This window comes from Trichechus manatus, unplaced genomic scaffold (genome assembly GCF_000243295.1).
Source record: "Trichechus manatus latirostris isolate Lorelei unplaced genomic scaffold, TriManLat1.0 scaffold00227, whole genome shotgun sequence".
Lineage (NCBI taxonomy): Eukaryota > Metazoa > Chordata > Mammalia > Sirenia > Trichechidae > Trichechus > Trichechus manatus.
This window is the reverse complement of record NW_004444163.1, coordinates 1,451,579-1,476,222: the sequence shown is the minus strand read 5'-3', so window position 1 is coordinate 1,476,222 and position 24,644 is coordinate 1,451,579. Positions and strand designations below refer to the sequence as shown.

Sequence of the window (24,644 nt, the reverse complement as noted above, 5' to 3'; positions counted from 1 at the left end):
GAAACTCTATGGGACAGTTCTACTCTGTCCTATAGAGTCACTATGAGTTGGAATCGACTTGACATCAATGGGTTTTTTTTTTAATAACAAACTCACTGACCCCACCCAAGCTTCTCCTCCATCCTTTCTCATTGCTGCTTTCACCCTCTGAAAACATGTAGATAATTCTTTAAAAGAGTATAATGCTTAATGCAGACATTCTTTTCTAATTAGGCTAAACTATTATTTGGTTCAAAGATGACTTCCGGGGATAGTTTCCATTCAAGGTTTAAATATTTCCTCAAGGTAACAGATTCAGGGGGTCATCTAGCCTCAGTGGCTCCAGAAAGTCTGGATTGCATGAGGACCCAAAGTTCTGTTCTACATTTGCCCCCTTTTGATCAGGATTCTTCCACAGAATCCTTGATCCAAACATTCAGTATTGGTAGCCAGGCAGCATCCAGTTCCCTTGGCCTCACAGCAGAGGAGGCAGTTGTTCATGAGGGCAACTGGACATACATTCCATTTCCTCCACTGATTCCTGACCCTCCTTCTTCCTCTGGTGCTCCCAGTGAAAAGACACCGATTGTTGTACCTTGGATGCTGAAGCTTCAAAAGCTCCCAAGACCCCAGGCACTACACACAATGAAGTAGGAGGTAGAACAGAAGCACCAAAATCAACAGTAGGCCAACTGACTGGAATGTCCCACAAGATCAAGACCCCAAGTGGAGGCTATTGTTTTGGATTGAGCAGCATCCCTCTGGAAGGTTTACATATTTGAAATATGTTTTTCCCTTGTAATTTCTTTGAAAGAGATGATATATGTCTTATAACTAGAGAAATATTGTTGAATGAATAAATAAATGTTAATTACATTACAAAGTCAGGAAACCCATCTTTTTAATGCAGGATTTTGTTGCAGACGTCAGTGCCCAGCTGATTCATACAGGGTCTTAAGTAGTGTGTTGTATTTTGGAAGATCTGAAAATATAAGAAGTTTACACCGTCTCAATAAAACTGTCAACAAGTGTTTTTCTTTTTAATTAAACTTAAAAAGCTGATTATTAAGTTCATATGAAAATAGGCAAGAATAATAAAACAAGCTCTGGAAATAAAGAGTAATGAGAGATGAGACATCCCAGTTAATTGGCTTAATATTGTGTTTAGTGCTTCTGTTCTACCTGCTTGTTCATTGCGTAGTGCCTAGGGTCTTTTTTTTTAATTTAATATTTTATTTTGTTTTAGGTGAAAGTTCACAAAGCAAATTAGTTTCCCATTCAACAAATTGTACACAAAGTATTCCATAACATTGGTTGCAATCCCCACACTATGTCAGCAGTCCCCCACTTCTGTCCTGGGTTCCCTGTTTCCTTTTGCCTGGTTTTCCTACCCCTTCCTGACTTCTCATCTTTTTTTGGATAAATGTTGACCTCTTGGTCTTATATAATTATTTGTTCTACAGAGCATGTTCTTTTCGGGTGTTATTGTTTATTTTATAGGCCTGTCTACTGCTTGGCTGGAAGGTGGTTTCTGGGAATGGCTGCAGTTCCAAGTCAGAGGGGTGTCTCAGGGCCATAGTCTCAGGGGTTCCTCCAGTCTCTATCAGGCCAGTAAGTCTGATCTTTTTTTTATGAATTTGATTTTTTGTTCTACATTTTTCTCCTACTTTGTCTGGGACCCTCTATTGTGATTCCAGCCAGAGGGGTCAATAGTGGTAGCTGGGCACTATCTAGTTCTTCTGGTCTCGGGATCATATAGGCTGTGATGCATGTGGTCCAGTAGCCCTTTGGACCAATTGTTCCCTTAAGTCTTTGGTTTTCTTCATTCTCCTTTACTCTGGATGGAAAGAGACCACTAGTTGTATCTTAGATGGCTGTTCACAAGTTTTTAATACCCCAGACGCTACTCACGAAAGTAGGATGTAGAACGTTGTTTTTATGCACTAAGTTATACCAGTTGATGTAGATTTCCCCCGAGTCTATGGTCCTTAAGCTTCAAGCCTACTATCTTCATCCCAGGAGGTGTTTGGTTGTGCATAAGAAGTTTCCATGATTGTACCCCTTGTGTGTTCTATTGTCTATATTAGTATACATGCAACATCTACAAATATGTATATAGAGATTACCACAACCTAACCTATATCTGCAGGTGGATGTGCTCCCTTACACCTTCCCATGCCTCTTTAGCATATCTATCTACCTATGTATCCCTGTAAATTATTGTTTGTTAATACTGTTGTTGCAGGATTGTCTATGTTATAGTAATTGTCATAGTTGCCTTTTGTTCTTGTGTTCCTTTCAGTGTCTTCCTTTGCCTTTGTTATGCTGTGCTGATTTCTCCCATGTATTGTATTGCTTTTCTCTTCACCAATATTACCACATGTGCTTGGGGTATTAAAAGCTTGCAAGCAGCCATCCAAGCAACAACAATTGGCCTCTGTTTGCCTAGAGCAACAGAGAAAAAAGGAGAGTCAGGAATAGAGGAGGAAACGGAACGTGTGGCTAATTGCCTTCATGAACACCTGTGTCCTTTGCCATGAGTCTGGAACTAGATGGTGCCCAGCTACCATTACTGAACAATTTTGATCAAAGAAATCTACAGAAGAATCCTGATGTAAAAAGGGAAAATGTAGAACAGAATCTCAAATTTTTATGGACTCCAGAATTTCAGGAGCCATGGAGGCTGGATGAACCCCTGAAACTAGCCTTAAGATAGTCTTTAAACCTTAAACCAAAAATATCCCCTGAAGTCTTCTTAAAACCAAACAATTGTTTAGCTTGACTAGTTAAAAAAATGCCTGCTGTGAGCATTATGCTCTTTTAAGAACTATCTAGGAAATCACTAACTAGTAGACAAATTAACTTTGGCGAAGGCAAAGACAACACATAATATAGGGAAAGGCACACAACTTGACCAAGGCAAAGTCATAGAAGCTTCCTAGACACATCCAAACACCTTGAGGGACCGACTTACTGGGGCTGAGGGCTGGGGACCATGGTCTTGGTGGACATCTAGGTCAATTGGCATAACATAGTTCATAACATGTTCTACATCCTACTTTGGTGAGTAGAGTCTGGGGTCCTAAAAGCTTGTGAGTGGCCATCTAAGATACAAATATCGGTCCCAGCACGTTCAGAGCAAAAAAGCATAAAGAAAACCAGACATAAGGAAAATATTAGTCCAAAGAACTAATGGACCACATGAACTGCTGCCTCCTCTAGCCAGAGCCCAGAAGAACTAGATGGTGCCTGGCTACCACTACCAACTGCTCCGACAGAGATCACAGTACAGGATCCCAGACAGAGCGGGAGAAAAATGTAGAACAAAATTCAAATTCACCAAAAAAGACCAAAGTTACTGACAGAGACTGGAGGAACACCTGAGACTATGGCCCACAGACACCCTGCTAACTCAGAACTGAAGCCACTCTCGAAGTCCATCTTTCAGCCAAAGATTAGAAAGGCCTGTACAACAAATGATAACACACATGAGGAACATGCTTCTTAGTTCAATCAAGTATACGAGGCCAAATGGGCAACACCTGCCCAAAAGCAAAGACGAGAAGGCAGGAAGGGACAGGAAACTTGGATGAATGGACACGAGGAACATGTGGAATGGACACGTGCAAAGGGAAAGGGGGAGAGTGTTGACACATTTCGGGGATTGCAACCAATGTCACAAAACAATTTGTGTATAAATTTTTGAATGAGAAACTAATTTGCGCTGTAAACTTTCACCTAAAACACAATAAAATTAAAAAAAAAAAATCATGGGAAACCCATACATACTATGGAACTACTAAATATTGCCATATAGTTAATATCATAGAAACATGTCAATGATGTATTGTGTCTTAGTTATCTAGTGCTGCTATAACAGAAACACTGCAAGTGGATGGTTTTAAGGAAAAGAAGTTTATTTCCTCACAGTTAAAGTAGGCTAAAAGTCCAAATTCAGGATGTCAGCTCCAGGGGAAGGCTTTTTCTCTCTGTCGGCCTTCTTCTCTTCAGTGTTCCCCTGGACTAGAGCTTCTCTGCGCAGGGACCCCGGTCCAAAGGATGCGCTCTGCTCCCGGCACTGCTTTCTTGATGGTATGAGGTCCCCCTGTCTCACTGCTCACTTCTGTCTTTTATATCTCAAGAGATTGCCTCAGGACACAATCCAGTCTTGTAGATCAGGTCCTGCCTTACTAACACAACTGCCACCCATCCTCCTTCATTAACATCACAGAGGCAGGTTTACAACATACAAGAAAATCACACAGTACCAGGAATCATGGCCTAGCCAAACTGATACACACATTTTTGAGGGGACATAATTCAAACCATGACATATTGTAAAGTGAAAAGGCTGGTTTCCAAACAGAACATAAAATATAATTCCACTCTGTACAAAAAGTACACACATACAAACACAGAAAATAGCATAGAAGAGAAATCAAAGGACAGATGCCAGAATGTTAACAGTGGTTATGTCTAGGTGTTTATACAATGAATAATTTTATTCCTTTTGACTATGCTTTCTAAATTTTATGTAATTTGTTAAATTTCTAAGAAAAAAGCAATTAATTTTTTTGTGTGCATTATTTTAAGATACAAGGAAGTTCATAGCAGTGGTTTGCCAGCCCTGGCTGTAAATTCATTTAAATCACCTTATGTTAAGAAAATATGTATGGCTTGCTTATGGGAAAGTGGTTTATTATTATCTAGGAATGATTTACATGATTCTCACTGAAATATATAATTTCTATGCCTTTTGCCTTTTCTTTTGCTTATAATGGAAGGAATCTATAAAAATAAATGTGACTGAATTCCTGCTTTGTTCTAAAAAATTAATTTTTTAAAACTAAACCATAAAAAATACTATAAAAAATAGGAAAATTATCTTGTAACCTTTCAGAATCTATAAAAGACTGGTAAATTAGACTACATCCCTGTCAAAAATTTCTGCAGGAAAAAGCATACGCAAAGCCCAAATATAAAGAACAAACTAGGAAAAATAGTTCATATCACAAACAAAGCACTATTATCTTTAATATATAAAGAGTTCCTCGAAATCTGTTTTCAAAAACATAATAGGAAAATTCACAAAAGATATGAATAGGCAATTCACAGAAGTTAATACATATGACTCTTAAACGTATGAAAAGATACCCAATCTCAGTCAAAAGGGAAATGCAGACTAATACTATATTGGGATTCCATTTTTCACCTATAATTTGACCATTAAAAACCAAAAGTTTGATAAACAGGTGAGGAAAAAGTATAGTCAAGCTGGTGAGAGATAAATGGGTATAACTCCTGTGGGGACAAACTTTTAATAGCTATACACTCCTTGAGGAAGAAAAACATAATGATCAACAGCATAGACCCTGGATTCAGATTGGTTGGGTTTGAATATTAGCACTGCCACCTGCTAGCTGTCTAGTCTTGGGCAAGTTACTTAACCTCTTTGTGCCCCAGTTTCCTCATCTGTGAAATGGGGATAATAATAGCACCTTCCTCATTAGGATTATTAAGAAGATTAAATAAACGGGCTAGTATATGTAGAATGCTTAGATCAATGCCTGGCATACAGCAGGCACTATGTAAGTGCTAGCAATTACTATTTTTATTTGACCCAACACATTCCACTCCTAGGAATTTATCTTAGTTATATGTGTACAGTTGTGAAATAACATCTGTATAAGCTTTTTCATTTCAGCCTTATTTATACGTGCTTGTTCGTTTCAGCCTTATTTGTGACAGTAAAGATTGGAAACCACCCCCAGTGTCTATCATTTAGGGAGTAATTAAATAAATATGGCCCATCCATGCAACAGAGTACACTGCAGCTGTTAAAAAGTAAATGAGGACATTAAGAACTGCATGGACGACTTATCAAGGTTTATTATTAGGAGAAAAATTCAAGTTGTATAACGGTATTTACAAAGTTAAAAAGTGGGGGGAAAAAGACATATATTTATATTTGCTTGGTATGCATAAAAAACCCGCTGAAGGATACATAGGTGGTTAATTGTAGGCGATGGAGGGACAAAAGGAATAGGAGCACAACTTTTCACTTTATCCCGTTTTACAGCTTTTATTTTTGAACCATTTCTATTTATTACCTTTTAAAAAAATTAAACTAAAGAATAGCACCAAAAAAAAAAAATAGGGGAGAAACATTTATAACTTGCAACATTTTGCATTGGCTCTTCCAACTTCATACCCTACCCTACCTCTCCATCCTCCCATCCTCACACCCCTCACACCCCCATCCAGGTATTGCTCAAAAAAAATTGCATTTTTTGCTTATAAATTATGATTCAGAGTAGAGCCATTGTGAGGAATTTTATAGTCAGTTGCTCCACAATCTTTTTGCCATTTTTCATAGATTCGTTGATTTTACATTAAAATGCACTAGAAAAACCATCTTTGAATACATATGATCTTAATCACATAATGTGTGAAGCAAGGAACAGATGTAAAAACCAACACACACTAGAGGGCACCTAAGTATCACAGTCAACAAATAACTTTGCTGGTAAACATTCAGTGCTTACTTTTATTCATGATTTGTTCAGTAGTCAAAAGTATCTGTATGTCTGAAACTTATTAGACTTTGAGTTCATTTATGGTCTATCATTAAAGGAAAACTTGAAAAATGAGCTAATCTTGTTTCTAATGTGATTTTGAAGATTGATGAAGTAGAGATTTAGTGTGGGTTCAGAAAAGAGCTATAAGTGCTCTATACATGTTATTCTGCTCTTCCTTTGTTATTTCTTAGAAAGAAATTACAGGTATCTTACAAATGTGAATATAGAAAGGTTATTCAATTACTTAGAGTCATCAAGACAATATAAAGCCCTAAACAGAATCCACTATCCATTCTGAAAGGAGCCCTGGTGACGCAGTGGTTAAGCACTCAGCTGCTAACTGAAAGTTTGGCGGTTCCAACTTGCTAGTCACTCTTTGGGAGAAAGATGTGGCAATCTGCGTCTGGAAAGATGACCCATTGCTGTCAAGTCGATTCCAACTTAGGAAACCCTATGGGGCAGTTCTACTCCATCCTATAGGGTCGCTGTGAATCGGAATTGACTTGACAGCAATAGTTTGGGGTTTTTTTTTTTTTTTAATCCATTCTGAGGATCAACACATCTTTGTGGTTGTTGCTGAGACAGTAGGTCAGTTGGCCAACAGATATTTACTGAGCACCAACTACGTGCTAGGTACTCTTCTTAGTGCTGAGGACGTAACAGAAAACAAACATGCCCTATCTCCAAAGAGCTTCCATCCCAGTCATCATGTGGTGGAGACAAGAAACGTGACCAAGTAGTCTCAGGTACTGATAAACGCTGTGAAGGAGACTGAATAAACTTTATTCAACTAAGTAATGGGGGTGTATGAATGGGATGTTCAGGTGCTTGAAGAAAGTCTCTCTGAGGCGATATCATTCTAGTTGAGACATGAATGATGAGAAAGAGAAGACTATGCACGATCTGGGGGAAGAGCTTTTGGTTGCCCCAGCCTTAACAGCAGCGTTCTTGCGTAGGGAACAACACGATACGGTGAGAGAAAAAACAAAACACTGACTTAGGAGTCAGACAGTCTGGGATAAAATCCTGACTCTGTAACATAATCCAGTAAGTGGTAGCACTTATTACACGTTTGAACAAGTGACTCTTTAGCCTTATCTTCCTCCTCTATTCTATGGAGTCAATTGACAGTCTCCATATGCGGCAGTTCTACTCTGCCCTGTAGTGTCGCCTTGAGTCGGAATCGACTCGACGGCAATGGGTTTGGTTTTTGGTTTTTAACCAGGTAAGGAAATCTTGTGGCATAGTGGTTAAGAGCTACGGCTGCTAACCAAAAGGTCGGCAGTTTGAATCCACCAGGTGCTCCTTGGAAACTCTATGGGGCAATTCTGTTCTGACCTATAGAGTCGCTATGAGTCGGAATCGACTCGATGGCAGTCGGTTTTGGTTTTAGTTTTTGGTAACCAGGTAAGGTTGGTCCCTGGGTGGTGCAAAAGGTTAACACACGGGCTGCTAACTGAAAGTTTGGAGGTTTGAGTTCACCCAGAGGCACCTCAGAAGAAAGGCCTGGCATTTTGCTTCCAAAAAATCAGCCATTGAAAACCCTTTGAAGCACAGTTCTACTCTGACATATGTGGGGTCTCCAGGAGTCGGAACCAACTCGAAGACAACTGGAACCAGATACGGTTAATATCTGAGTCTTATATTGTGCTTATTTTCCATAGTTTTGAATTTAATGAAACTTTTTTTGTCTATAAAATTAAGGTTTATGTTCACTGAAATTATGATAATATTTTCAAAATTATATTTAATTAGAAGCATAGAATTCTTCCAGTTTGATGGTGTTTTGAGTCATACCTCACCTGTTAGGCTTGTAAAAATTCTTCTTCTACAAAGCAGACACTCCATATGTGTTCACTGATAGATTTTTTTTGTCCTGTGTAACAACAAGAGCACTTATAATAGTGTAATTGAAATTGAACTTCATGGTTTTATCCATGCTAGGCATTTCTTAAGGCAGCTTTCTTGTATGCACTGTTGAGCATTTAGTTACTTAACTGCCAATTTGTATGATATAGAGAGTGACACTTCATTAATTCGACATTATTGAGAAGGGATCCATGAAGAGAAAACTTCCCATGTAACTAAAGCATGCCCTTTTGAAAACCAGAAATTTAACATAGTTTATCATGTTTAAGGATAGCTTTCAAAAATATACTAGTGTACCTAACCATTCTGCGCTGTCTCAGACAGAGCATACTGACGAGTGCCAGCTATTGCACTGTTCTGTAATGAAGTCAGGAGCTATGGAGATGTAGCAGATTCTTCGCCTCTTTGTTAAATGACACAGACTGCTGTGAGTCTGTGGTATCTGTTCTTAAGGAGCTTATGGCCTAGTGGGAAATGGACATGTAAGCAGGCAATACCAAAGTATAACTGCTATACCAGAGACATAACCCATTGCTGTCCAGTAAATTCTGACTCATAGCAGCCCTATAGGACAGAATAGAACTGCCCCATAGGGTTTCCCAGGCTGTAATCTTTAGGGAAGCAGACTGCCACATCTTTCTCCCACAGAGTAGCTGGTGGATTTGAACCACCAGTCTATCGGTAAGCACCTGAGCACTTAACCACTGTGCCACCAGGGCTCCTCACACTAGAGACACAGAAGGTCCTAGAGCCACTCAGAAGAAAAAATACCCAAGTCTGTCTGTAAGACTTCACAGAAGAGGTAATCATTTAACTAATCTTTACAAGGAGGAAGAAGTTAACAGATGGAGGTGAACAGCAAAGGTATGCAGGCAAAGTGAGCACATGCAATGGTACGAAGGCATGAAAAGACAGTCTTTAAATAGAAAACAGCCGGTAGAGTAGTAGTGGGTCAATTAATCAAATAAGTTGGCTAAGGCAGATTTTTTTTTAAACATTTACTACATACTTTATATATTTGATTTTCACAGAAAAGGATATCAAGAAAGTGGGACAACTTGAAAGAATGTAACCATTGTCATCGAATTGTACAGGTAGAAATTGTCGAAATGGTGTATGTTTTGTTGTGTATATCTTCATCAAAATAATAATAATAATAATTTGATTTTCACTCAAAACATACAAATATACATTAATTCACCAGTCTTACACTGATAGGCCACGGCCTGTCTGTTAGTGCAGATTCTGTGGACTGGAGTTTCACATTGTCCTTCTCACATCAACTCACTCTGTGATTTCCAGTTTTGATTTCTGGAGAGCAAAGTGAGAACTTAGAAACCCTTTAGAAACAATCTAAGAACATAATCTCTCTAGATTTCTGTGACTGTTTTCCCTGATCTTGTACAGTCTTTTCTCCCACACGTTATTTTGCCACCTGCTTTTATTGGATCGTTCTGAATCATTTAACTTAGTTTTCATTAACACAACAGCTTTCTTTCTATTCTCATATTTTTTCCAGACTTTGTAATCTTTAAATAAATTTCATACTTTTAACAACAATTACAAAAGGAATAAACAGGTTTGGGAACAAACACAGAAGACTCTTGGTAAACATACAACTCAAGTAGTGGAAATAAATAAAAGTACCAGGACAGACTAGAGTAGCCTACAGGCCATGAGCATTTAGCTGTGGGCATTAGTTAGGATATCTTAAAGAAGGAGTGGAAAGTGTCACTTAACCAGCAACTTCATTAAGCAGAAGTTGGATACTGCTGTGTTGGATGTGACTCAATTACAAGGATGGGCCTGTGAGTAGTTAGGCTAGAGAAGTACAGGTACCTTTCATGTGGGCCCTTGTGTGTTATTTTAAAGCCATGGTTCTCAGAGTGTGGCCCCTGGATTAGCAGCATTGACATCACCTACAACTTGTTGGAGATGCAAATTCTTGGGCCCCATTCCAGACTTACACTGAATCAGGAACTCTGGAACGGGGCCCAACAAACTATGTTCTAACCAGCCTTACAGGTGATTCTGATGCCTAGTAAAGTTTGAGAACCACTGTGCTAAAGAGTTGGACCTTTCCTTTAGCTGCTATGGAATCATTGAAGGATTCTATCAATGGAGCAATTTGAGTACAACATATCAGCTTTGTAGCAAATGATTTTTGTATTTCTACTATGACATTTAGAGTCAGAATACGTACATGTTCTTAGTTGTGTTATGGAGAGTTCAGGTTGCTGGATAAACAAGCTTTATATAAGGTTACATATGTGGTATTGTATTACATGTGAGGTATTCCTATAAAAGATCTCTTGCACATTCTTGAAAAATGGCCAATTTCATTCATTCAACATATATTTATTAAAAGTACATTATTTGTCAAGACCAACAACAGTCTGTCAGTTTGTCACACTGTGGTGGCTTGTGTATTGCTATAATGCTGGAAGCTATGTCACTGGTATTTCAAATACCATCAGGGTCACCCATGATGGACAGGTTTCAGCAGAGCTTCCAGACTAAGACAGACTAGAAAGAAAGGTCTGGCAACCTACTTCAGAAAACTAGCCAATGAAAACCTTATGGATCACAGCAGAATACTGTCTGATACACTGCTAGAAGGTGAGCCTCCTAAGTTGGAAGGCACTCAAAATACACAGTGGCCACAACATGCTGATGATCATGTGGCACAGGAGCAGGCAGTGTTTCATTCTGAACGTGAGTTTGCCATCAGTCAGAGCCGACTAGACGGCAGTAACAACAACATGTGTCAGGCATTGTCCTAGGGTGCTTGAAATCGAGGCTTTGAACAGGTTCAGTTATGGACAATGAAGCAAAATTGGCACATACCTGAATTTTTTAGATTTGGCTGAAATGGAATGATAGGCAGAACAGGAAAAATTGCAGGTCGAAGCCTTGGTATGGGAGACTCGGAAGAGGTGTAGTGAGCCCTTTCAGGAGCCTGATGCAGAAGATTGGATTATTGCCAGGACTTTGGAGAATGACACACATTCAAAGGGATGTGGACGGCTACCGTCTTTGAGCAGAGCACCGCTGTTTCCAACTCTGCTGGTCAAGAGATTTGGTCGCTATGCAACGCGCATGGTGCCCTTTCTAAGAGGGAGATTAAGTTTCTAGCAGGGCTTTGACCTATAATTTTTCCCATTTGCTTCACCCACATTTTAAAAATTCGGGTCCATTCAGGTTTTGCTTCATCGGCCATGACTAAACCAGGCAGAACTGGTTTGAAGCCCTGCTTGAAATGTATCATTGAAGAAAACAGCAAAAATCCCAGCCCTCTTGGGGCTTACTTTCTATTAGGAGGTGATGGACAGTAGAAAAAATAGATAAATTAAATAGTGTATTACCAGTTGCTGTCCAGTTGATTCCCACTCATGGAGACTCCATATGTGTCAGAGTAGAACTATGCTCCATAGGGTTTTCAATGGTGATTTTTCAGAAGTAGATCACCAGGCCTTTCTTCCAAGGCACCTCTAGGTGAACTTGAACCTCCAACCTTTCGGTTAACAGCTGAGTACATTAACCATTTGCACCACTTAGAGACTCCAAATAGTGTATTAGGTGGTAAGTGCTACAGAGCAGAGGGGTACAGAGTGCTGGGTGGGGAAATTACAACTTCAAATAAGTCATGAGGCAAGGCCTCCCTGACAAGGATATGAGGGAGATAAAAGAGCTTACCAGGCAAATATTTGGGTAAAGAACATTCTTGAAAGAAGGAATAGCAAACGCAAAGGCCTGGGACTGGAGGGCTTGTGAGCCAGGGCCAGAGTGAGCAAGGGGGAGAGGAGTAGGAGATGAGGTCCTAGTTTCTACCTTATTTTGTTGATAATCGGCCACTTGTCTTTAATATAAACCAGAAATATAACCAGGTAAACAAGTCGATCATATGTGTTCTGATGTATGTGGAAACTGTGAAGTTCAGTGAACAATGTGGTTTGATCTTTTTATTCAGTCATATTTACTGAGCATCTATCTGTAGGTGCATTCACCTATGTTCAACAGCACCTGAGAATAGTACAACACTGCAGCCCTGCCTATTGTCTCTCCTGTTTCCTGCCTTCATGGGACTTACAGTCTAGAGGGGAAAACAAGCATAATTGCCAGGGGATACTTGTTACAAAAGTGGAAGTGTAAAGTACTAAGGCAGAGTGCTCAGGTGCGTCTGTTGTAACCGACTTTGGGGTGTCAGGAAGGTTTCCTGGCGGAAGGTATATTTCAGCCAAGACGGGAACAGTGAATGGGATTGGTCAGATGAAGCCGGCTGAAGCGGAATTTCCAGGCAAAGAATGGCGTATGTGTGTACGCCCAGAGAGAATGGTGTGCAAAGCCCATCAGCAGAACTGAAAGAGTTTAGTAACAAGGGAGCAAGAAGTTGAGGCTGAAGCAGTAGACCAGAGCCTGAGAATACAGGGCCTTGTTGTTGGTGTTAGCTGCCTTGGAGTTGGCCCCCGACTCATGGCAACTCCATGTAAAATGGAATGAAATACTGCCCAGTAGTGCGCCATTCCCATGATTGGGTAGGGATCAAACTGTTGTGATCCACAGGGTTTTCACTGGCCAATTTTCAGAAGTAGAGAGAGCTTTCTTCCTAGCCCATCTTAGTCTGGAAGCTCTGCTGAAATCTGTTTGTCTTCATAGCAACACGCAACCTTCCACTGACAGACGGGCGGTGGCTGCACATGAGGTGCACTGGCTGGGAATTGAACCCAGGTCTCCTGCACGGAAGGTGAGGATTCTGTCATTGACTCATTATGGGGCCTTATAAACCTTGAAAGATTAAGGGCAGTGGAAAAGCATTGACGCGTTTTTAAGTAGGGGACTGACATAATTAGTTTGGGGGTTTAAAAGCTCAAGGACCTTATACTGAAAATACATTATGAAGTGTTCTATAACGATGGAGAAAGCGGCCAGCAGCAGAGCCAAAATAGTTCATGTGTTTCGTCTCTAAATATCTGGATAATTAATACAAATCCCTGATAACTGAAGCAGCTGTGCTCAGTATCGGTGCTGAAGACCCACAGTGGTAGGCTGCTTATATTGTGGAGTCTCAGGCTCTTTTGCTGGCCGTGTATGAACACAGACAGCAGCAGTGCTGATGTTAGCAGGCAAAAACCAGCATGTGGCAAAATGTCTTAGAAATGGGACAGTGAAATAAATACTTCAGCTCACTCATTAGCCAAGTTAACAAAGAAAAGCTCACTGAATCCAGGAATTGTGCCTGGAACAGAGGGATTAAACAACAGATAACGTTGGAATGATACTAAGCAAAAACTACATTAAAAAGTCAGCCTTTTTGGCCTATTTAATTCAGATAAGTGCTAGTTGGCAATGTCACCAAGGAAGGAGAATAACAAAGAAACTAATAAATTAATGTTGCTTCCCACAACACCTAAAGTCAGTAATAAAAACAGGATATAAAGGAAAAAAGGGGGCAGAACCTCTGTGGTTGCTGAATTTATGGTGAATGCTATTTAAACAGGTTTCACTGTGTAGGTCTCTGTAGATACAGTAACTCACATATAGCTTTTGGTAAAACGTCAACTTTTTTGTGTGGTGCTGCCTGATTCTCTAAGAACTTGATGAGTTTCTTTGAGAGAAAAGCAGCAGCCCAATCTAGCTCAGCTGTACTCAATCTGAGTTGCTTTCCTACCTACAAACCCTCACTTCAAAGCAAAGAACATAATGTACAATTTTTTAATGGCTCTAGACCCAGGCACTCAGACTTTCTGCTCCGCGCCTTACCTCAGTGTAAACACCTAATCAAGATGGCCTGCGCTTCAACAATAGCAGCCAAATGCAATTCGAGAACCACAAGCCTTTGAAGTCCTCCCTGCAAAGGCCGGTTTTCTAGTCCGGGATAATGACATGCCATGATTGCTGTCTTTGTTGTATCTTTTCAGTAGAGAAGCAATTATAGGCCCCAATTTAACAGAATAGACATTACACAGCTTATGATGCTCAAAATGCAATTTCATTTGATCATTTTCTCAATTTGATTGGTATTAATAGAATGGTTCACAAAAAATAAAAAAATAGCTGACAGAGGTTGTGTCCCATTCCACTTTCAAAGAGGTAGTGTAGAAGTATGCCTTACTTGCTCACAGACTCTCGCTGGGTTGATTCAGTCACTGAGTTCCACCAAAACAGCCTGTGCATGGAAATATTGTATATCCTACTTTCCTGGGCAAAGGAAGCATCGTTGTTGTTGTTAGCTGCCGTCCAGTCGACCCCCGACTCATGACGACCCCGCGTGTGACAGAGTAGAACTGTGCTTCATAGGGCTTTCTTGGCTGTAATCTTTATGGAAGCAGATCGCCAGGCCTTTCTACTACGGTGCTGCTGTGTGCGTTCAAACCGCCAACCTTTAGGTTAGTCAAGTACAAATGATTTGCACCACTCAGGGACCTAAAGGAAACAGGAGAGTGTTTTTGTTTTTGTTTTTTTAAATTGTGCCTTAAGTGAAAGTTTACAGAGAAAATTAGTTTCTCATTCAAAAATTTACACACAAATTGTTTCTTGACACTGCTTACAATCCTGCATTGTTTCAGCACTCTCCCCCTTTCACTTTCCACCCTGGGTTACTCAGTTCCATTCCTCCAGTTTTCCTGTCCCTTCCCGCCTTCTCATCTTTGTTTTTGGGCAAGTGTTGCCCATTTGATCTCATATACTTGATTTACCTAAGAAGCCCATTCCTCACGTGTGTTATTGTTTGTTTTATAGGCCTGCCTAATCTTTGACTGAAAGGTGAACTTCAGGAATGGCTTCAATTCTGAGTCAGAAGGGTGTCTGGGGACCATAGTCTCGGGGGTTCCTCCAGTCTCTGTCAGACCAGTATTTCTGGTCTTTTTTTGTGAATTTGAACTTTTGTTCTATATTTTTCTCCTACTCTGGGACCCCCTATTGTACTCCCAGAGAGATCCGTAATGGTAGCTGAGCACCATCTAGTTCTTCCGGTCTCGGGGTCACACAGGTAGGCTGTGGTTCATGTGGTCCATTAGTCCTTTAGATTAATTGCTCCCTTGAGCATCTTTTGTTTTTTTCACTCTCCTTTGCTCTGGACTAGAAGAGACTGATAGTTGTATCTTAGATGGCCACTCACAAGCTTTTAAGACCCCAGACACTACTCACCAAAGTAGATGTAGAACACTGTCTTTAAGAACTATGTTGTGCCAGCAGTCCAGGGACAAAGACTAGAAGGCAGGAGGAGACAGGAAAGCTGGTGATAGGGAACTCAAGGTTGAGAAGGACAGTGTTGACATGCCGTGGGGTTGTTAACCATTGCCATAGGGCAATATGTGTACTAACTCTTTAATGAGAAACTATTTGTTCTGCAAACCTGCATCTAAGGTACAAAAAAAAAAAAAAAAAAGAATTATCTATGTGAGATCAAATTGACAACAGCAACTCAAAAGTTTTGATGGGAAGCCTAGGGGCAGTGAGTTGAAGATAATGGTGATGGAATAATCTGGAAAAGGATAGTGAGAATAGCAGCACAACTGGAAGAATATAATCGACATCACTGAATTTTACATGAAAAAAATTTGAAATGTTATAACTTTGGCTATGTATATTTTCACCAAAAAGAAAAAAAAAAGGTCCTCCAAGGTCGAGAAGTGAGAGTGTTGACATGTCATAGGGTTGTTAACCAATGTCATAAAACAATATATGTACTGACTGTTTAATGAGAAACTATTTGTTCTGTAAACCGTCATATAAAGTACCATAAAAAGAAAAGAACTATGTTGTGCCAATTGACGTAGATGTCCCCTGAGTCTATGATCTTTGCCTTCAAGCCTGGAAACTTCATCCTGTCAGGTGTTTAGCTATATCTACGAGGTTTCCCCGACTGCCACTTGTGTGCTGTATTGTCTATATTAACATATGAGGAGCACCTACAGTCATGTATTTAGAAATTTCCACCATGGAACCTGTATCTGCCAGTGGGTGTGCTCCCTTACACCATCCCTCACCTCTTGGCATATCTATCTATCTATCTATTCATTTATAGATTATCGTTTCTTCTATTGTTGCAGGATTGTCTATTCTGTAGCAGTTACCATAAACCCATTCCAAACCCATTGCGGTCGAGTTGATTCTGACTCATAGCAACCCTATAGCAACTCTATAGGACAGAGTAAAACTGCCCCATAGGGTTTCCAAGGAGTGGCTGGTGGATTCGAACTGCCAGCCTTTTGGTTAGCAGCCGAGCTCTTAACCACTTCACCACCAGAGCTCCAGTAGTTGACCATAGTTGTCCTTTATTCCTGTGTTCCTCTCAGTGTCCTCTCTTGGCTTGGTCATATTGTGCTGACTTCTCCCATATTGTGTATTGTCTTTCTCTTCACCAATATTATAAACACGTGTCTACTATCTCTTTGGTAATTTTCCCTCCCTCCCCTTTCCATCCCTGGTAACCATCAAAGAGTTTTTTTAAAATTTTTCCTGTGTGTAAACTTTCTGTTGTTACTATATAAAGGATAGTGTATTTTTAATTTATAAACTTTTTAGCACAGTTTATAAGAGATTCCATCATCCTCAGTCAAATAATATCACTAGTGAAAAACTGAATTTACTAAACCAAGTGCGCTTTACTTCACTCAGCTTTTACAAAAGTCAGAGAATCAAACATCCTAGTGGCAGGCCTATGAAAGAGCTCCACTTTTCTTTCTCCCAGACTCCAGTTCCCCAGAGCCATCACCTCTTCAAGGTTTGAAGAAGGATTATTATTTCCTTGCCTGCTTAGGCAGCCTATGTAGATTTTTATTCCCTTGACCTTGCATTTCTCCTCCGGGACAGATGAGTTGTTTTCTTTTTAACATCATGGTAGTAAGAGATGGAAACCTGTGCAATAATGATGACAAATGCTGTCCTTTTATAGTCATCTAGTGTTTCTTGAACCAGCACTGTGTGAGGGGTGGGAAATGGCAACATGGGTGCTGGTTGCTGTCCTGGAGCAGCAGCATTTGGAGTTCAACTACAAGCTCAGTGGCCTTATGGTATTGTGAAGTTTTCCATTTGTACAATCATCATCCAAACCTTGTTGCTTCTTTCCATTTGTAATCAGAAAAATTCCGTGAACAAATAGTGCATTTTCTTCCTCATATAAGCAGTGAAAATTCAAGTACAAAACATAAGTTTTCTTTTCATTCTTTCCCATTTTCAGATCAACCTTTAAGTTTTTAAACTTCCATACCACCTATTTGCCTCATCTGTGTATATGATCACAATAATCATGACAGTGAGAGATAGGTAAAGATAAGATTATACCTAAAATAAAATAAACAAAAAGCTGTTTCTCTTATGCCATGGGAGCCACATTAAGTTGTAAGATATGAGGTCACATCCTTGTCAAATATTTACTTATTACTTATTTTTTAACAAATATTTTTGCCTCTTTCTGTACTGAATATTAGTCTACATAAGTATAAGTAAAAGTAAGCAGCAGAAAGAATTTGAACACAAACATGACAGATTCTAAATCCCATGTTCTCTCCATTGTTAGAAATTGCTCCTTCTCATACTACACAGCCCACCAAAGGATGTGTAGGAAAACAAGTGTAAAGTCTTGAATCTAAATTTAAAAGTTAATTACATGAGTTTAAACATAACAGCATTTATAGGTGATAAACCAAAGAGTGGCCAGAGGAGCCAAACCTAAGTAACGTGTCACAGGAGGAATGTCAAAGAAATTTGAGATGGTTCTTCTAAATAAGAGAAGGCTTAGGAGAGAAGTCTTAGTCAGCTTCAAATGTTTAGCGCTGTTGTCTGCGAGAGGGATTGACTTACTCTCATTCCAGAGGGCAGAGGGCTAGAAGTTGCAGGAAGTTATATTTCTGTTCGTATAAGGAAGAGCTTCTTAACATTTAGGTTGCTCAGTGATGGGATATGTTCAGCCATGAAACAGAGATTAAAAGACCTAATATTTTACTTCAAGGGATGGTTGAAAGGACCAGGTGTCCCACGGAAAGAGAAGCTGTATCCTTTCCTCCCCCTCAACCCACAGAAGATCTCTAAACATCCTAAGACCGACAAACAGGTAACTCCCACCAAGAGAAGGGGCATGTATTCAGGCTGAGAGCAGATGAATGTCTACCAGAGATGGTATAGAAGTGCTGGAGGTTGAACTAGACTACATCCTGAATCTTTTCCAACATTAAAATTCTGTAACTTTAAGTTTGCTTTTGGAAATGTAACCTGATGGCTAGAATTCCATGTACCACAGAAATGATTGCACTTCTTGATTTAAAACAGGTAGCCAGCTGAGCCATTGGAGGGCTCTTGAATAATCTGGGGGCCTGAATCCCATGTAGCTGCCTTCATCGGTGGTTCCCAAACCTGGCTGCAGATTTTAGACGCCTAGAATTGACTTGACGGCAATGGGTTTGGGTTTTTTGTTTGTTTGTTTTGGGGGGTCAAAAGTATACTCATATCTGTGGTGGCACCAGGGCATTAGTATTTTTTAAAAGTTTCGCAGGTTATTCTAATGGATAATTAAAATTGAGAGCCACTGATCTACATAGTTCAAATTTACTAAATACAAAACTACAATCCAGCAATTCAAGGATAAGAATGTTTCTAACAAGTGAGTTAGTTTAGCAAAATCATTCAGTGTTCAGGCTCTGCAGTCAGACTGCAGGGTTGCTCTGCTTACCAGCTGTTAATACTGCGTAAATTACTTAACCTCTCTATACCTCAGTTTTCTCATTTGCAAAAAAGGGATAATAATAGTACATACTTCATGAAGTTGTTGTCAAGGCTAACTGATATGTTACTTGCTAAGTGCTTAGGACAGCTACTGGCACACCATAAAAATTCAGTATATGTTAAATATTGCTGTTGCTATTGTTGTTGTTGTCATAACCCTGGAATATAGTGTTGTTCCATCATGTTTCTATTTCTTCAAATGTTAGTTGCATCATCCAGTCCAGGTAACTGTTCTGAGCTCGGGTCCCCTTATTATTTAAATAAATTAGTAGTTTAACCTCGAAGCGTCAATTCTCACATCATGCCTGCAAGAGAAAACACTGTTTATTCCCATTTTCCTTGGGAACAATCCAGGGCCCTGAGGACTGAAGAGCTGAATCCTTGAAATTAACTGACAATAAACCCTAGCCCTGTAGGACCTCTTTCTAGAGTACATAGACTTGAACCTCATGGCTCTTAAGACTAAAATGAATCCAGTTAACATGTTATATATGTTTTACCCTCTTAGATCTCCTACCCCATCAGAGTAACTGACAAGACACCTATTCAGAATGCCAAAGAGATTGAAAATGCTGCCATCGATCCTGAAGACAAATGGCATCAAAGAGCCCAACAGCTAAAGGTTACCTGCTAGATTGAATTTTAAGTGTGTTTCAGGGGATACTGGTGAATATAATAGTGACTGCCTTCATATACTTAGGGGTTTATTCTTATGCCTGAGAATGGTTATCCACCTTCCTATGTGTAAGACTACCTTCTGCCCTGATGGATCATTTTTCCAAAGATACTATTTTCTAGAGGAAAACAATCATCACCTTTCCAAAATAATGCCTAATTCTGTGCTGCTCCTGAGTCTGTTTCTTTTAGGACTTGGCAATTACACAAAATCCCTAGGTGATGGAGGGACACTATCCCTAAAGATAGGTAGGAATCCCTAGAGCCTCACTGAACCCTCATTTTCAGAATGTGGAAGCCTACCAACTGGTAATTTAGCATAATGACATCCATTTTAGCCATAGGTTTACTCATTTGAAACCATAATGCAATTTTAGGGAAGTTGGCTATGAATTGTCCCCACTGGCTGTTTGTCTGGGAGAGACAGACAGAAAGAGCACTAGCAGCTGATGTCGTTTTGAACTGGTGTATGGAGTTAGGTGGAATAGTCACTCTTTGAGCAGGTTTTATCACTGCTTTAAAAGGGATGAGCCCTTTGAAATCACCAAGTCTATAGAGCCTTTTGGCATCATCAGTTAAACTATGTACAATGATAAAAGTAACAATAAAAAAAAGTTCATCCCAGCTTCAGAGAAGTTAGAAAAGAGGAACAGTCTAAACCATCTCTTTGGGTGATGGAGAAAGGTAGTTCTAAACAGGGCTTCAAACTTGTTTGTTCTGCTTTGAACCCCTGCTGAGAATTTGCGTTTCCACCCCAGATATACTGAGTCAGAATCTACATTTTAAAAAGATTCCCAGGTGATTCTTATATATAATAAATTTTTAGAACCAATGCTCTACTAGTGCTTCTCAGAATTGTCCCTAACCAGCAGCATTAGCATCGCCTAGAACTTGTTAGAAATGAAAATTCTCAGGAGGGATTCGAACCAGAATGAACGGATTTGAAGCCCTGGTTCTAAATACCAGCTATGACCACGTGACCAGTTGCAGAAATAAAGACTGTAATTGTTTTTAGTATTTCTTCCTTGTTTTGTTATACATGTATGTGTATGTGTGTGTCGCATAAAGTCCATATACATCTGCATATGCATCAGTGGTCCCATAAGGTTATAATAGAGTTCAGCAGTTACTCTGTGTTTGTCATAACCTCCACGTACCATTTAAATTTTCAGTGTGGTGGGTATATCTTACTCCACCAACTGGATTAAACTTCGTGCAGGTAAGGACAGCACTTGTTGTTGTTAGTTGCCGTTGAGTTGATTCTGACTCATAGTGATCATAGAAGATAGAGTAGAACTCCCTCATAGATTTTCCTATGCTGTAATCTTTACCAGAAGGAGCCCTTGGCTGCTAACCAAAAGATCAAACGATTCGAACCTACCAGCTGCTTTGCCAGAGAAAGATGTGGCAGTCTGCTTCCATGAAGATTACAGTCTTGAGGAGGCGGGGCCAAGATGGCAGAGTAGTCAGACACTTCCAGTAAACCCTCTTACAACAAAGACCCGAAAAAACAAGTGATTCAATTATACATGGCAATCTGGGAGCCCTGAACATCAAAGGCACAGTTGAGGAACCAGACTGAGTGGCAGTGGGAGGGAGAGATGGTTCGGAAGCAGCGAGGAGTTCCTAGACCTGACCTGGCAAGAGCCTAAGTCCTTCAGGTGTGATCAGCTTGGGGGTGAGCGGTGAGGCAGGCAAGCAGCTGTGCTCAGGAGGCATGTTTTCTGCACTGGGAGAGACCCAACACCAGAGAGTCTACTCGGCCACCCAGAACCAGTGCGAAGCAGCCCTTATCGGCAAAAGATAGGTAATTGTGTATGGTCTACCACGCGGATCAAAAACACCCCCCCTTAGGGAAAAAACTCTCTCCCGTTTACCTCCCCGCTCCCTGCTCTGCACTGGGTCCCTGACCGGCTTCAGCAACTGTCGAGTCCCCTGGGCCAGAAGTAGGATGCATCACAAGCCCGGACCCATTCTCCCTGTCTTGGAGAGTGAACAAATTAACAAACAGGAAAAAATAAATTGCCAGCTCCCGTAAGCCAGGAACCCAGGGTAGGCACAGTGTCTTTGCCTAGGCACAGGCATAAGGGATCCACAGACTTTAAGTGCCTTTCCCCTGCATAGACTTGTGTGGGCCCATCTCAACAGCGTAGGCCCTCATTACTGCAGTACAACAGGGTATATACCAGAACTCTAACTTCAACTGTTTCAGCTGTAAAGTGGCAGGTTCTTGCCATATGACACTGCTCTGCCCATTAAGCAAGGTCTTCATCTACCTACATCAGGGGCCTGAGGACTGGTGGCTCCACCCACGCCACCTAGCCATGAAATAAGAGGTGCGCCCCAGTCCTTACAGCCAACAGCATTAAGTGCTAATAGTCCGGCTGCAAAACCCACCCACCTACACACTCTAGGGAACAGGGACACACCTTCCACCTGGACACTCAGGGGCAGCTGTCAGCCCCCTGCCTTGCTCAGAGTGTGTCCCCCTGCTGCAGTCAGATGTCTGTGCCTACACCAATCACCCATGCCTGTCTAGGACTGTAAGTGAGAGCCTACACCACACAGTTGGCAGCTATCTACCTGGGCACCTGAGCTGAATCCATACAGGAGGAGTAGGCGGACTCCTGAGCTCACATACCTAGTAACAGATCTAACCACCTGGTGAGAGGACATTAGAGCTTCAAAGGTGCCAATAATTAAACTAGCTCATATGAGCAGCATATTTGGGGATATCAAAACAAAACAAGAAGCGAGGACATAGTAAGCAAATGTAAAATAAATAAATATAATAACTTACTGATGGCTCAGAGACACAGTCAATATCAAATCACATAAAGAGGCAATCCATGATGGCTTCAGCGAGCTCCCAAAATAAAGAATCTAGAAATTTTCCAGAGGAGGAAAATTTCTTGGAATTACCAGAGGCAGAATACAAAAGATTAATATACAGAACTCTTCAAGAAATGAGGAAGGAAATTAAGCAAAACGCAGAACACGCAATAGAGGAAATTAAAAAGATTAGAGAAGAGCATAATGACAAATTTAACAGTCTGCAAGAATCCATAGAGAGACAGCAGTCAGAAATCCAGAAGATTAACAATAAAATGTCAGAATTAGACAATTCAATAGAAAGTCATAGGAGGAGAATCGAGTCAATGGAAGTCAGAATTAGTGAGATTGAAGATAAAGCACTTGACACCAACTTATTTGAGGAAAAATCAGATAAAAGGATTAAAAACAATGAAGAAACCCTAAGAATTATGTGGGACTCTGTCAAGAGGAATAACCTACGAGTGATTGGAGTACGAGAACGGGGGAGGATGACAGAAAATACAGAGAATTATTGAAGATTTGTTGGCAGAAAACTTCCCTGATATCGTGAAAGATGACAAGATATCCAAGACGCTCATCGAACCCCACATAAGGCAGATCCCAAAAGAAAGTCACCAAGATGTATTATAATCAAACTTGCCAAAACCAAAGATAAAGAGAGAATTTAAGAACGACTAGGGATAAACGAAAAGTCATCTACAAAGGAGAGTCAATAAGAATAAGCTCAAGCTACTCAGCAAAAACCATGTAGGCAAGAAGGCAATGGGATGACATATATAAAGCCCTGAAGGAAAAAAACTGCCAGCCAAGAATTCTATATCCAGCAAAACTGTCTCGCAAATATGATGGTGAAATTAGGGCATTTCCAGATAAACAGAAGTTTAGGGAATTTGTAAAAACGAAACCAAAATTATAAGAAATACTAAAGGGAGTCCTCTAGTTAGAAAATCAATAATATCGGATAACAACCCAAGACTAGAACACAGGAGAGAGCAACCAGATATCAACCCAGACAGGGAAGTCACAAAAGTAAATCAAAGCTAAAACACTGAAAATAGGGAAACAGATGTCAATACGTAAAAGATGACAAGATTAAAACAAAAAAGAGGGACTTTAGACATAGATTTTTCATATGGAGAGGAAGTCAGGCAATATAAACAAATAAAAGACTGGTATAAACTTAGAAAAATAGGGGTAAATATTAAGGTAACCACAAAGGAAACTAACAATCCTACAAGTCAAAATAAAAAACTGGAAGAATATAAAGACTCAGCAAACACAAAATCAACAACAATGAAAAAGATCAAAAGAAAATACATAAACAAAAATGTCCCAGCACAGAAAGTTAAGTGGAATAAAGAAACTGTGAACAACACACAAAAAACGACATCAAAATGACAGCACTAAACTCATACCTATCAATAATTACACTGAATGTAAATGGACTAAATGCACCAATAAAGAGACAGAGAGTGGCAGACTGGATAAAAAAACACGATCCGTCTATATGCTGCCTACAAGAGACACATCTTAGACTTAAAGACACAAACAAATTAAAACTCAAAGGATGGAAAAAAATATATCAAGAAAACAACATTCAAAAAAGAGCAGGAGTGGCAATATTAATCTCTGACAAAATAGACTTTAAAGTAAAATCCACCACAAAGCATAAGTAAGGACACTATATAATGATTAAAGGATCAATACACCAGGAGGACATAATGATAATAAATATTTACACACCCAATGATAGGGCTCCCAAACACATGAAACAAGCTCTAACAGCACTGAAAAGAGAAATAGACAGCTCCACAATAGTAGTAGGAGACTTCAACACACCACTTTTGGTGAAGGACAGAAAATCCAGAAAGAAGCTCAACAAAGACACGGAAGAGCTAAATGCTACAATCAACCAACTTGATCTCATAGACATATACTGAACACTCCACCCAACAGCAGCTAAGTATACATTCTCTTCCAATGCAC

The 24,644-nt window shown here is 40.0% G+C and overlaps 1 protein-coding gene across 1 annotated transcript in view; it reads left to right on the top strand.

Annotated features, from left to right (window-relative positions):
• Positions 1 to 24,644, top strand: part of JHY (junctional cadherin complex regulator) — an 80,931-nt gene that overhangs the window by 22,042 nt on the left and 34,245 nt on the right. Inside the window, exons 3-4 of the mRNA XM_023742972.1 lie at positions 18,379 to 18,480; positions 19,657 to 19,770. Of these exons, the coding sequence (XP_023598740.1) occupies positions 18,379 to 18,480; positions 19,657 to 19,770 (216 nt within the window). The remainder of the gene's footprint in view (positions 1 to 18,378; positions 18,481 to 19,656; positions 19,771 to 24,644) is intronic.